At 42.6% G+C, this 12,500-nt stretch overlaps 3 protein-coding genes across 5 annotated transcripts in view; 1 reads left to right on the top strand and 2 right to left on the bottom strand.

The window, feature by feature from the left end:
- LOC122258930 (protein O-linked-mannose beta-1,2-N-acetylglucosaminyltransferase 1-like) overlaps positions 1 to 2,067 on the top strand; it is a 3,868-nt gene extending 1,801 nt beyond the window's left edge. Inside the window, exon 3 of the mRNA XM_043025223.2 lies at positions 12 to 2,067. Within this exon, the coding sequence (XP_042881157.2) occupies positions 12 to 1,833 (1,822 nt within the window). The 3' untranslated portion in view covers positions 1,834 to 2,067. The remainder of the gene's footprint in view (positions 1 to 11) is intronic.
- Positions 2,068 to 2,219: 152 nt separating this feature from the next.
- On the bottom strand, positions 2,220 to 2,907 carry Pop4 (ribonuclease P/MRP subunit POP4; the record flags this gene model as incomplete). The annotated part of the gene is made up of 1 exon (XM_086553020.1): positions 2,220 to 2,907. A coding segment is annotated over one exon (600 nt), but the record flags the coding sequence as incomplete, so codon positions are not given.
- Positions 2,908 to 9,720: 6,813 nt separating this feature from the next.
- LOC122266489 (rhomboid-related protein 2) overlaps positions 9,721 to 12,500 on the bottom strand; it is a 5,434-nt gene continuing 2,654 nt past the window's right edge. For all 3 annotated transcript variants that reach the window (XM_086552556.1, XM_086552557.1, XM_086552558.1), the window contains exons 3-7: positions 12,237 to 12,404; positions 11,671 to 11,841; positions 10,921 to 11,063; positions 10,535 to 10,679; positions 9,721 to 10,081 (exon numbers count right to left, since the gene is read on the bottom strand). In XM_086552556.1, coding sequence (XP_086408682.1) covers positions 9,872 to 10,081; positions 10,535 to 10,679; positions 10,921 to 11,063; positions 11,671 to 11,841; positions 12,237 to 12,404 — 837 coding nt within the window. In that variant the 3' untranslated portion in view covers positions 9,721 to 9,871. The remainder of the gene's footprint in view (positions 10,082 to 10,534; positions 10,680 to 10,920; positions 11,064 to 11,670; positions 11,842 to 12,236; positions 12,405 to 12,500) is intronic.

Below are 12,500 nucleotides of genomic sequence, written 5' to 3'. Positions count from 1 at the left end.
TTCATTTTTAGGGTTTCCCTCAGCATCGAGTCGTCAAGCATCGGCTCTTCCTTCAATCTAAGCTGTTTGTCGCATCACTGTCAGGAAATATTACAAAGCGAACATGCCTCTCGCGTGGGCCAAGATCTTAACAATGCAGACGGCATCGCGGTGGTGGTAGTAAATGAGAAAAGTGGTTCTGTCTTGCTAAGAAAGACTTTCAATACATGGAACGTTTTCACTTATGCCCATGATCTTGTCTGGTGGATCAGCCGTGTCCAACCAGGACGTCTAGTAGTGATGACTGTGCACCGCGCTGGCACACATGGAATAGGAGCGGTTCTCCCGACTCTAACTAGCCTTGGTTCTTTGTTCATTTCTTATGCTCCCCCACGTGCTCTTTGGGTGTGGGTGTTTATTGCGGGAGGCCGGACTATACTTGAGACTATTGCACCAAACTCGAAATGGTTTTACAAATCGTATGCTGAACTGTACGCCCATAGTTATACAGAACTTTCATATCACGACACCTCATCTGCAGTGAATGCTAAAAACGGCTTGCATTACGATCTATGCGAAATGGAAGCGGCAATGGGTTCTTTCTGCGACGATCATAAACGCAAAACGCTCTCGGCTGTGCAACCGATGCATCTGCCTCCAACAAAAGAAAGCGATGTTGCACACAATATTGGTGTAGTCGTTTGTGCGGGAGGAAGAGTACAATACCTCGCAAATACATTAACAAAATTGCTTGATAACGATGGGATATTGAGATTAAATATATTGGTGATTATTGGTAGAGACCCTTCCAATGGTGGTCCCAACTCTTCAGTTATCTCATTGTTAGAATTATTGCATGTAAAGTATAAGGTTTTAGACATACCCGGAGATGTTCCATCAGTCAATCATGGTCTCTTTCAGTTCTACCGCAAAGCTTGGTCAACAGGTATAACAACCTTTTCAGGTTTACATTATATTGCTTTCCTTGACGAAGATGTGGAGGTCTCACGTGACTGGCTTAAGATGTTATCGCACTTTGCACCAACACTGGATACTGATCCATCACTATGGTGCGTGTCTGGCAGTGCACCGGGCCACCGAAATATATTCCCAGACCCCCAAATATTTCTTCGGGGCTTTAGACAGCCTGGCTGGGGTTACTTATTCTCAATGGCAGAGGCTAGGTCAATGGTATCGAAATGGCCCGACACCTCTTCAGTGTCACTGTTGTATGATGATTTTCTCTACCGTGTAATGAGTAGAGGACGGGAATGCATTTTTCCTGCACTGAGTCGTTCCCATCACTATGGGGTTGGTGTGAATACGGTTCCTGAAATACATCAGCTTTACTTCTTAGATCAACCCTTGCATAATGGAGAGCGGGTTCATCTCCCACCAGTAGAACAACTTACCCAGAAACAGTATGAAAAGAGAGTGAAGTCTAGTCTTGAAAGGGCTACACCAATCGTTAGGAATCCTTGTGCTCCGGGATTTCTAGTGCCTCCCAGTGCCCAAGATTCTAAACATTTCGTATTCTACTTTTTAATGGAAGACCCTAAGAATGCCCCTGAATGGCCTACCTTAGCAGAGTGCATTGGTGCTTGGCCTTACTCCACTCAGTCCCATCATCATGGATGCTTCGAAGTCCCACAGCCATGGGGAGGATCTCTATGGCTTGTTGGAGTGCCCTACTCGAGATACAGTTATTTACGTCCATCTGGGGTTCCAATTTGGAAAGTCATATCACAGCAGGAGCTGGATTTGGCTACATCATTTTCTAATTCTCTGCGTATTCCTCCAAAAGTGAATAGAACTTTGTCACTTGCTGAAACAGATCTATTTATGAAGACTTAGTTAAAAAATGCACTGTAGAATTATATTTACTGTGAATGTTATATGTTGTCATTCTGATATAATGTGTTATTGTAAATTACAAAACTACCTATAAATGCAGCTTCTTTACAAACTTAATTTTTATTTTATTTATTACATGGGTTATGTAATATTTAATAACAATACTATTAAATAATAGAAATTGGATCATGCATAAGAAAATATCCTGAATAAAAATTTGCCACTGTATATTCAATTGTCCTGTAATTGAACACACATTTCAATTAGATGTATTTTTAGAGAACATCATTACAAGTCCCAAATGCTTTTGTGTATCACATAGATTATTTATTGATTTCCATCTAACTCTCTATTACATTTTCTGATGAAAAAGAAAGAAAATACAATTGATATTCAAAGATTTTATTTCAGAAATGCCACAATATTTTCTTAGTAAAATATAATATGATGAAAAAACACTTAAATCTAGCAAGACTACAACCACAGTTGTAATTTTTTGAAGTTATTTTTTGCCCTTTCAACGGACCTTTGATGAAGATGATTTCCTGAGATTGAAAAGCCAACATCCTGAACTACAAAACTAAACTCACTATGAAGCTTTGGGATAGTTTTCACTTTGTCATCTGGACAGATCATTATCAGAGTATTCTTTGTTTCCTTAATGATTATCCCTGTGGTTCCTACAAATTCTGAGCAGCGTGATTTTGTCACTCGCATCAGGCAGCCAAAATACTCTATTCTTCTTATTCTATTCTGAATAGTTTCTGTCCTGGAGTCGTTATAATCACCTTTCCATCCACTCTTTATATAATAATCAATCCCAAGGAGATCTTTTGAATAGCTTTTCCACATATCATTAATGGGCAAAAACATTTCAAATGTCTTGTTGTTCTTGTCTATCTTATGCAGGCCTAACTCTCGTCTTTCTCGACCAGACAGACGTTTCTTTCCACGGTGTTGTAAGCCATCTGATTTAGTGCTGCCTTTCTTTGCTGATTGGGAGGACTTTCTTTGCTTCTTTCGTGCAAGTAGAAATACTTTTCGTAACTGAAAAGAAACAATGGAAAACTGTAATCAATATTTGCTTTACTTGCAGCTCATATTCTTTAACCTTGAACTTAATTCACTAGCATTTTGGTAACACTTCATATCATAGAAGAGAAGAAGATAATTGGAGATTGATAAACCATGAAGAAACTAGAAGGACTGCAATAAGAAAAAACAAAATTTTATTCATATGAAAGATCACATGGATATTAAATACATGAAAGTATAAGTCTTGTAAAATATCGTACTTTACTAAAAAAAAAAAAAGGAAAATTGTTTGCACTTTAAATCAAATAGAAAGTTCTTCCCACCAAAGACCTATGCAGACAAACCATCCCTTAGAAACTATCAAACAAGCAAAAGTAATAATAGCATTTGCAAAAGAATATTGATAGCACACTATAACTTCTAAATTTTTCAATCAATTGTGAAAATAGTTAAAAATTAAATGATCCGCAAAAAGGATAAGGGATATCTTTAAATGATGAGTATTTTTTTTTTTTTTTTACATTTAAAAATAAAATAATTCTGGAAAACAAACAAAGCACCCTGAAAGGGAGGAAGGGAGAAAGGGAGAAAGGGAGAAAGGGAGAAAGGGAGAAAGGGAGAAAGGGAGAAAGGGAGAAAGGGAGAAAGGGAGAAAGGGAGAAAGGTAGAAAGGGAGAAAGGGAGAAAGGGAGAAAGGGAGAAAGGGAGAAAGGAAGAAAGGGAGAAAGGGAGAAAGGGAGAAAGGGAGAAAGGGAGAAAGGGAGAAAGGGAGAAAGGGAGAAAGAGAGAAAGGGAGAAAGGGAGAAAGGGAGAAAGGGAGAAAGAGAGAAAGGGAGAAAGGGAGAAAGAGAGAAAGGGAGAAAGAGAGAAAGGGAGAAAGGGAGAAAGGGAGAAAGAGAGAAAGAGAGAAAGAGAGAAAGAGAGAAAGAAAGGGAGAAAGGGAAAATGGAGAAAGGGAGAAAGAGAGAAAGGGAGAAAGGGAGAAAGGGAGAAAGGGAGAAAGAGAGAAAGGGAGAAAGGGAGAAAGGGAGAAAGGGAGAAAGGGAGAAAGGGAGAAAGGGAGAAAGGGAGAAAGGGAGAAAGGGAGAAAGGGAGAAAGGGAGAAAGAGAAAGGGAGAAAGAGAGAAAGGGAGAAAGGGAGAAAGAGAAAGGGAGAAAGGGAGAAAGGGAGAAAGGGAGAAAGGGAGAAAGAGAGAATGAGAGAAAGAGAGAAAGAGAGAAAGGAAGAGAGGGAGAAAGGGAGAAAGGGAGAAAGGGAGAAAGGGAGAAAGGGAGAAAGGGAGAAAGGGAGAAAGGGAGAAAGGGAGAAAGGGAGAAAGGGAGAAAGGGAGAGAGGGAGAAAGGGAGAAAGGGAGAAAGGGAGAAAGGGAGAAAGGGAGAAAGGGAGAAAGGGAGAAAGAGAGAAAGGGAGAAAGAGAGAAAGAGAGAAAGGGAGAAAGGGAGAAAGGGAGAAAGAGAGAAAGGGAGAAAGGGAGAAAGGGAGAAAGGGAGAAAGGGAGAAAGGGAGAAAGGGAGAAAGAGAGAAAGAGAGAAAGGGAGAAAGGGAGAAAGGGAGAAAGAGAGAAAGAGAGAGAAAGAGGGAGAAAGGGAGAAAGGGAGAAAGGGAGAAAGGGAGAAAGGGAGAAAGGGAGAAAGGGAGAAAGGGAGAAAGGGAGAAAGGGAGAAAGGGAGAAAGGGAGAAAGGGAGAAAGGGAGAAAGGGAGAAAGGGAGAAAGAGAGAAAGGGAGAAAGGGAGAAAGGGAGAAAGGGAGAAAGGGAGAAAGGGAGAAAGGGAGAAAGGGAGAAAGGGAGAAAGGGAGAAAGGGAGAAAGGGAGAAAGGGAGAAAGGGAGAAAGGGAGAAAGGGAGAAAGGGAGAAAGGGAGAAAGGGAGAAAGGGAGAAAGGGAGAAAGGGAGAAAGGGAGAAAGGGAGAAAGGGAGAAAGGGAGAAAGGTAGAAAGGGAGAAAGGTAGAAAGGGAGAAAGGGAGAAAGGGAGAAAGGGAGAAAGGGAGAAAGGGAGAAAGGGAGAAAGGGAGAAAGGGAGAAAGGGAGAAAGGGAGAAAGGGAGAAAGGGAGAAAGGGAGAAAGGGAGAAAGAGAGAAAGAGAGAAAGGGAGAAAGGGAGAGAGGGAGAAAGGGAGAAAGGGAGAAAGAGAAAGGGAGAAAGGAAAGGGAGAAAGGGAGAAAGGGAGAAAGGGAGAAAGGGAGAAAGGGAGAAAGGGAGAAAGGGAGAAAGGGAGAAAGGGAGAAAGGAAGAAAGAGAAAGAGGGAAAAGGGAAGAAAGGAAGAAAGGAAAAAAGGGAGGAAGGGAGAAAGGGAGAAAGGGAGAAAGGGAGAAAGGGAGAGAGAGAAAGAGAGAAAGAGAGAAAGAGAGAGAGGGAGAAAGGGAGAAAGGGAGAGAGAGAGAAAGGGAGAAAGGGAGAAAGGGAGAAAGGGAGAAAGGGAGAAAGGGAGAAAGGGAGAAAGGGAGAAAGGGAGAAAGGGAGAAAGGGAGAAAGGGAGAAAGGGAGAAAGGAAGAAAGAGAGAAAGAAAGAAAGAAAGAAAGAGAGAAAGGAAGAAAGGGAGAAAGGGAGAAAGGGAGAAAGGGAGAAAGGGAGAAAGGGAGAAAGGGAGAAAGGGAGAAAGGGAGAAAGGGAGAAAGGGAGAAAGGGAGGAAGGGAGAAAGGGAGAAAGGGAGAAAGGGAGAAAGGGAGAAAGAAAGAAAGGGAGAAAGAAAGAAAGGGAGAAAGATAGAAGGGGAGAGAGAGAGAAAGGGAGAAAGGGAGAAAGGGAGAAAGGGAGAAAGGGAGAAAGGGAGAAAGGGAGAAAGAGAGAAAGGGAGAAAGGGAGAAAGGGAGAAAGGGAGAAAGGGAGAAAGGGAGAAAGAGAGAAAGGGAGAAAGGGAGAAAGGGAGAAAGGGAGAAAGGGAGAAAGGGAGAAAGGGAGAAAGAGAGAAGGAGAGAGAGGAAGAAAGGGAGAAAGGGAGAAAGGGAGAAAGGGAGAAGGGGAGAAACGGAGAAGGGGAGAAGGGGAGAAGGGGAGAAAGGGAGAGAGGGAGGGAGGGAGGAAGGGAGAAAGGGAGAGCGGGAGACTGGGCGACAGGGAGAAAGGGAGAAAGGGAGAGCGGGAGAAAGGGAGAAAGGGAGAGAGAGAGAAAGGGAGAAAGGGAGAAAGGGAGAAAGGGAGAAAGGGAGAAAGGGAGAAAGGGAGAAAGAGAGAAAGAGGGAGAGAGGGAGAAAGGGAGAAAGGGAGAGAGGGAGAAAGGGAGAAAGGGAGAGAGGGAGAAAGGGAGAAAGGGAGAGAGGGAGAAAGGGAGAGAGGGAGAAAGGGAGAAAGGGAGAAAGGGAGAAAGGGAGAAAGGGAGAAAGGGAGAAAGGGAGAAAGGGAGAAAGGGAGAAAGGGAGAAAGGGAGAAAGGGAGAAAGGGAGAAAGGGAGAAAGGGAGAAAGGGAGAAAGGGAGAAAGGGAGAAAGGGAGAAAGGGAGAAAGGGAGAAAGGGAGAAAGGGAGAAAGGGAGAAAGGGAGAAAGGGAGAAAGGGAGAAAGGGAGAAAGGGAGAAAGGGAGAAAGGGAGAAAGGGAGAAAGGGAGAAAGGGAGAAAGGGAGAAAGGGGGAAAGGGAGAAAGGGAGAAAGGGAGAAAGGGAGAAAGGGAGAAAGGGAGAAAGGGAGAAAGGGAGAAAGGGAGAAAGGGAGAAAGGGAGAAAGGGAGAAAGAGAGAAAGGGAGAAAGGGAGAAAGGGAGAAAGGGAGAAAGGGAGAAAGGGAGAAAGGGAGAAAGGGAGAAAGGGAGAAAGGGAGAAAGGGAGAAAGGGAGAAAGGGAGAAAGGGAGAAAGGGAGAAAGGGAGAAAGGGAGAGAGGGAGAAAGGGAGAAAGGGAGAAAGGGAGAAAGGGAGAAAGGGAGAAAGGGAGAAAGGGAGAAAGGGAGAATGGGAGAATGGGAGAATGGGAGAAAGGGAGAAAGGGAGAAAGAGAGAGAGGGAGAAAGGGAGAAAGGGAGAGAGAGAGAAAGGGAGAAAGGGAGAAAGGGAGAAAGGGAGAAAGGGAGAAAGGGAGAAAGGGAGAAAGGGAGAAAGGGAGAAAGGGAGAAAGAGAAAGAGAGAAAGAGAGAAAGAGAGAAAGGCAGAAAGGGAGAGAGAGAGAAAGGGAGAAAGGGAGAAAGGGAGAAAGGGAGAAAGGGAGAAAGGGAGAAAGGGAGAAAGGGAGAAAGGGAGAAAGGGAGAAAGGGAGAAAGGGAGAAAGGGAGAAAGGGAGAAAGGGAGAAAGGGAGAAAGGGAGAAAGGGAGAAAGGGAGAAAGGGAGAAAGGGAGAAAGGGAGAAAGGGAGAAAGGTAGAAATGTAGAAAGGGAGAAAGGGAGAAAGGGAGAAAGGGAGAAAGGGAGAAAGGGAGAAAGGGAGAAAGGGAGAAAGGGAGAAAGGGAGAAAGGGAGAAAGGGAGAAAGGGAGAAAGGGAGAAAGGGAGAAAGGGAGAAAGGGAGAAAGGGAGAAAGGGAGAAAGGGAGAAAGGGAGAAAGGGAGAAAGGGAGAACGGCGAGAAGGAGAAAAGGAGGAACGGAGAAAGGGAGAAAGGGAGGAAGGGAGAAAGGTAAAAAGGGAGAAAGGGAGAAAGGGAGAAAGGGAGAAAGGGAGAAAGGGAGAAAGGGAGAAAGGGAGAAAGGGAGAAAGGGAGAAAGGGAGAAAGGGAGAAAGGGAGAAAGGGAGAAAGGGAGAAAGGGAGAAAGGGAGAAAGGGAGAAAGGTAGAAAGGGAGAAAGGGAGAAAGGGAGAAAGGGAGAAAGGGAGAAAGGGAGAAAGGGAGAAAGGGAGAAAGGGAGAAAGGGAGAAAGGGAGAAAGGGAGAAAGGGAGAAAGGGAGAAAGGGAGAAAGGGAGAAAGGGAGAAGAGGAGAAAGGGGGAACGGGAGAAAGGGAGAAAGGGAGAAAGGGAGAAAGGGAGAAAGGGAGAAAGGGAGAAAGGGAGAAAGGGAGAAAGGGAGAAAGGGAGAAAGGGAGAAAGGGAGAAAGGGAGAAAGGGAGAAAGGGAGAAAGGGAGAAAGGGAGAAAGGGAGAAAGGGAGAAAGGGAGAAAGGGAGAAAGGGAGAAAGGGAGAAAGGGAGAAAGGGAGAAAGGGAGAAAGGGAGAAAGGGAGAAAGGGAGAAAGGTAGAAAGGGAGGAAGGGAGAAAGGTAGAAAGGGAGAAAGGGAGAAAGGGAGAAAGGGAGAAAGGGAGAAAGGGAGAAAGGGAGAAAGGGAGAAAGGGAGAAAGGGAGAAAGGGAGAAAGGGAGAAAGGGAGAAAGGGAGGAAGGGAGAAAGGGAGAAAGGGAGAAAGGGAGAAAGGGAGAAAGGGAGAAAGGGAGAAAGGGAGAAAGGGAGAAAGGGAGAAAGGGAGAAAGGGAGAAAGGGAGAAAGGGAGGAAGGGAGAAAGGGAGAAAGGGAGAAAGGGAGAAAGGGAGAAAGGGAGAAAGGGAGAAAGGGAGAAAGGGAGAAAGGGAGAAAGGGAGAAAGGGAGAAAGGGAGAAAGGGAGAAAGGGAGGAAGGGAGAAAGGGAGAAAGGGAGAAAGGGAGAAAGGGAGAAAGGGAGAAAGGGAGAAAGGGAGAAAGGGAGAAAGGGAGAAAGGGAGAAAGGGAGAAAGGGAGAAAGGGAGAAAGGGAGAAAGGGAGAAAGGGAGAAAGGGAGAAAGGGAGAAAGGGAGAAAGGGAGAAAGGGAGAAAGGGAGAAAGGGAGAAAGGGAGAAAGGGAGAAAGGGAGAAAGGGAGAAAGGGAGAGAGGGAGGAAGGGAGAAAGGGAGGAAGGGAGAAAGGGAGAAAGGGAGAAAGGGAGAAAGGGAGGAAGGGAGAAAGGGAGGAAGGGAGAAAGGGAGAAAGGGAGAAAGGGAGAAAGGGAGGAAGGGAGAAAGGGAGAAAGGGAGAAAGGGAGAAAGGGAGAAAGGGAGAAAGGGAGAAAGGGAGAAAGGGAGAAAGGGAGAAAGGGAGAAAGGGAGGAAGGGAGAAAGGGAGAAAGGGAGAAAGGGAGAAAGGGAGAAAGGGAGAAAGGGAGAAAGGGAGAAAGGGAGAAAGGGAGGAAGGGAGAAAGGGAGAAAGGGAGAAAGGGAGAAAGGGAGAAAGGGAGAAAGGGAGAAAGGGAGAAAGGGAGAAAGGGAGAAAGGGAGAAAGGGAGAAAGGGAGAAAGGGAGAAAGGGAGAAAGGGAGAAAGGGAGAAAGGGAGAAAGGGAGAAAGGGAGAAAGGGAGAAAGGGAGAAAGGGAGAAAGGGAGAAAGGGAGAAAGGGAGAAAGGGAGAAAGGGAGAAAGGGAGAAAGGGAGAAAGGGAGAAAGGGAGAAAGGGAGAAAGGGAGAAAGGGAGAAAGGGAGAAAGGGAGAAAGGGAGAAAGGGAGGAAGGGAGGAAGGGAGGAAGGGAGAAAGGGAGGAAGGGAGAAAGGGAGAAAGGGAGAAAGGGAGAAAGGGAGAAAGGGAGAAAGGGAGAAAGGGAGAAAGGGAGAAAGGGAGAAAGGGAGAAAGGGAGGAAGGGAGAAAGGGAGAAAGGGAGAAAGGGAGAAAGGGAGAAAGGGAGAAAGGGAGAAAGGGAGAAAGGGAGAAAGGGAGAAAGGGAGAAAGGGAGAAAGGGAGAAAGGGAGAAAGGGAGAAAGGGAGAAAGGGAGAAAGGGAGAAAGAGAGAAAGGGAGAAAGGGAGAAAGAGAGAAAGAGAGAAAGAGAGAAGGGGAGAAAGAGAGAAGGGGAGAAAGGGAGAAAGAGAGAAAGGGAGAAAGAGAGAAAGGGAGAAAGGGAGAAAGAGAGAAAGGGAGAAAGAGAGAAAGAGAGAAAGAGAGAAAGGGAGAAAGGGAGAAAGGGAGAAAGGGAGAAAGGGAGAAAGGGAGAAAGGGAGAAAGGGAGAAAGGGAGAAAGGGAGAAAGGGAGAAAGAGAGAAAGAGAGAGAGAGAGGGAGGGAGGGAGGAAGGGATAGAGGGAGAAAGAGAGAATGGATGAAAGGAAGAAGGAGAAAGGGAGAAAGGGAGAAAGAGCGAGAGAGAGAGAGAGTGAGAGAGAAGAGTGCGTGTGTCAAATTACATAAATTTCCTGTTATAACTTATTTTCTACTCACTGCATTCCAGACACATGACCACTTACCCTTGTGCTTGAGCTGGTGATAGTCATGTATGCGAAGACTCCAATATCGGTGCCCATCAGGGTGATCAGGACCAGCAATCTGACCCAGTTGAACGGCATCTCTCCCCAGTTGATAATGACATTAGCTAAATGGGCAGCAATCAGGGCATAACAACCACCAGAAGCACCAACCAGATATGACTGAAAACATGAAAAAGGATCTTACTTGGTGGTCAATACAATAATAAAACCAATATACATATGTAAAAGATTCCTAATAAGATTAAGATAAGAATGTTCTTAAGATGGCAATTATAAGTGTATGAACATGACTATGTTTCAATTGGCAAATATTTAGCCCTTCTCAAACAGTTTGCACTAATAATACTACTGAGAAACCATACTCCTGCATTCTTTTTTTTTCATTTCTATATCTATTAATACTGATCAACAAAATGAAACACAAAATAAAACACCTATGATATTTTGAAAATAAGCAATAATACCAAAACACAAAAGTTCAGCACCAAATCAAATCAAAATATAGACATGTCAAAACCATATATTTGCAGCTGGCTTGATATTTCTATTCAAATTCTAAGCAAAATTGTAAACTCTTTGCTTATGCAGCCAATGCATGTACAATAAACTCACATGTGGATCAAACATAGATGCAGCCAGAGATCCAGCAATAACTCCAGCGATGTAAAGAATGAGGACTCGCCACCAACGGTGAACCATCTCTAATGGAATGCCCACAAACAGAGCTACCATTACATTTGACAGCAGATGGACGTAACTGAAAAGATGGGGGGAAATTAAATTAATTTCCTAGACATGTTATTCTAAGATTCTTCTCTCAGATCCTACCTATTAGATCAGTTCAATTTTGACATTGCCGTGGTATTTGTGTGAATGTTTGTATACTTTGCTCAATCAGATGCGAATAGATAAATACTGTATGTCTTGAAGAGAACCTTTTCTTAAAACATGAGTGAGAAGGAAGAAAATACAAAGTAAAGAAATAAGTACCAACATACCCAGCATGAAGGAACATGTATGATACGAATCTCCAGGCTTCCAAGCGTCGTTTGGGGTCATAAATCAGAGGAGACTTCCATGGGACAGGGGAATATGGACCAACATTTCCCATGTTCACAGCATAGTATATAAATACACCTACCTACAATTGCAAAAAGTAATTTCTTACATTTAAAAAATTTAGACTACAAAGGAGAAAAGCTTTACAAAGCTTCTCTGTAAAACCTAAATATAGCTGATATACTTCCAAACATGCTTTAAGTCTATACAGTATTTGATTCTTTTAGAAACAAAATACATCAAAATACTAATGCTAAACACTACTTACAAAACTTTAAATTTTGGCATCCTAGATTGTTTTCAAGCTTTTATGCTATGAACCTCTATCAGTATATGTGTTTTCAGTTAAACTAAATGGGGAGCACATAGGGTAGCAAAGCTCAAACCTTTTTTAATGAAGACATTTCACCATCTGAGAGTAGCGGTAAAAGAAAACTTTAATGAAGTCACCTGAGGAGGCTACCTGCTTGTTGTACTAGCATTTATAAATATCTTGAAATCACGATTTTTCCTCTAATAATGAAGACCCTGATCCAAACAATAATTATATTTAGTGTGATATATGTACCAAGCTATCAGTGGGTGCCTATTCAGCTGCAGTCATAAAATGAAACATAATTTTTTGAGGGAAAGCTTACCAGTCACACCAAAGTTTTCAGAAAACATAGCACACATATCCTATAACATACCTCAGCAGCACAAAGCAATGGAATAACCAAAGGTGGTGGGCAACAGGAGTACTCAGCAATGTAATGCCGATCTCCATGAGACACCTGGGATCTTGGAGCAAGTGAAAATGCAGTTGCCACAAGTGTTCTTTGTACAACTGACCGTGTACCTGCATCAACTGGAACATTTACCTATAAATACAGGATAAGAAGATTTAAAAAAGACAATAGTAATAATCATGAACAGAAATGTGATTACATATATATATATATATTATATATATATATATATATATATATATATATATATATATATATATATATATATATATATATATATATATATATATATATATATTCACAATTACAAGGTTATACATAATATAATTATATAAAATAGCATTACAGGAAGAAATTAAGAATATTGTGTTTATAAATAATGACCTAATGGTAAAATAAAGATTTTTCTTATGTTACTTTTTAATTGATTTCTGTAAATAACATTGATAATAGTGAGATTATTATTATCACTTATTTTTTTTCATCTACCGAATTACATTACTTACATCATAATATAGAATACTTACCAGTGCATAAAATTCTTGTAAGTTGATGTAACCATCATTATTATAATCAACATGGTATAGCATACTATCAACCATGTCATCTGTTAAGGGAACGTCACTGACAGGGGTGTTAAGCAAATACTTCTTCAGTTCTGACCGCAATATGTAGCCATCACCATCACTGTCAATCTATCAAAGAGAACCTTCAATCAAAAAAACTCCTTTTCATAAACATCATTATTTACAATATGACAAAGTTTCAACAACTATATATACATAATATAA

This window comes from Penaeus japonicus, unplaced genomic scaffold (assembly GCF_977035675.1).
Source record: "Penaeus japonicus unplaced genomic scaffold, GWHDUDI00000001_assembly GWHDUDI00000027, whole genome shotgun sequence".
Lineage (NCBI taxonomy): Eukaryota > Metazoa > Arthropoda > Malacostraca > Decapoda > Penaeidae > Penaeus > Penaeus japonicus.
This window is presented reverse-complemented; position numbering and strand designations above follow the sequence as displayed.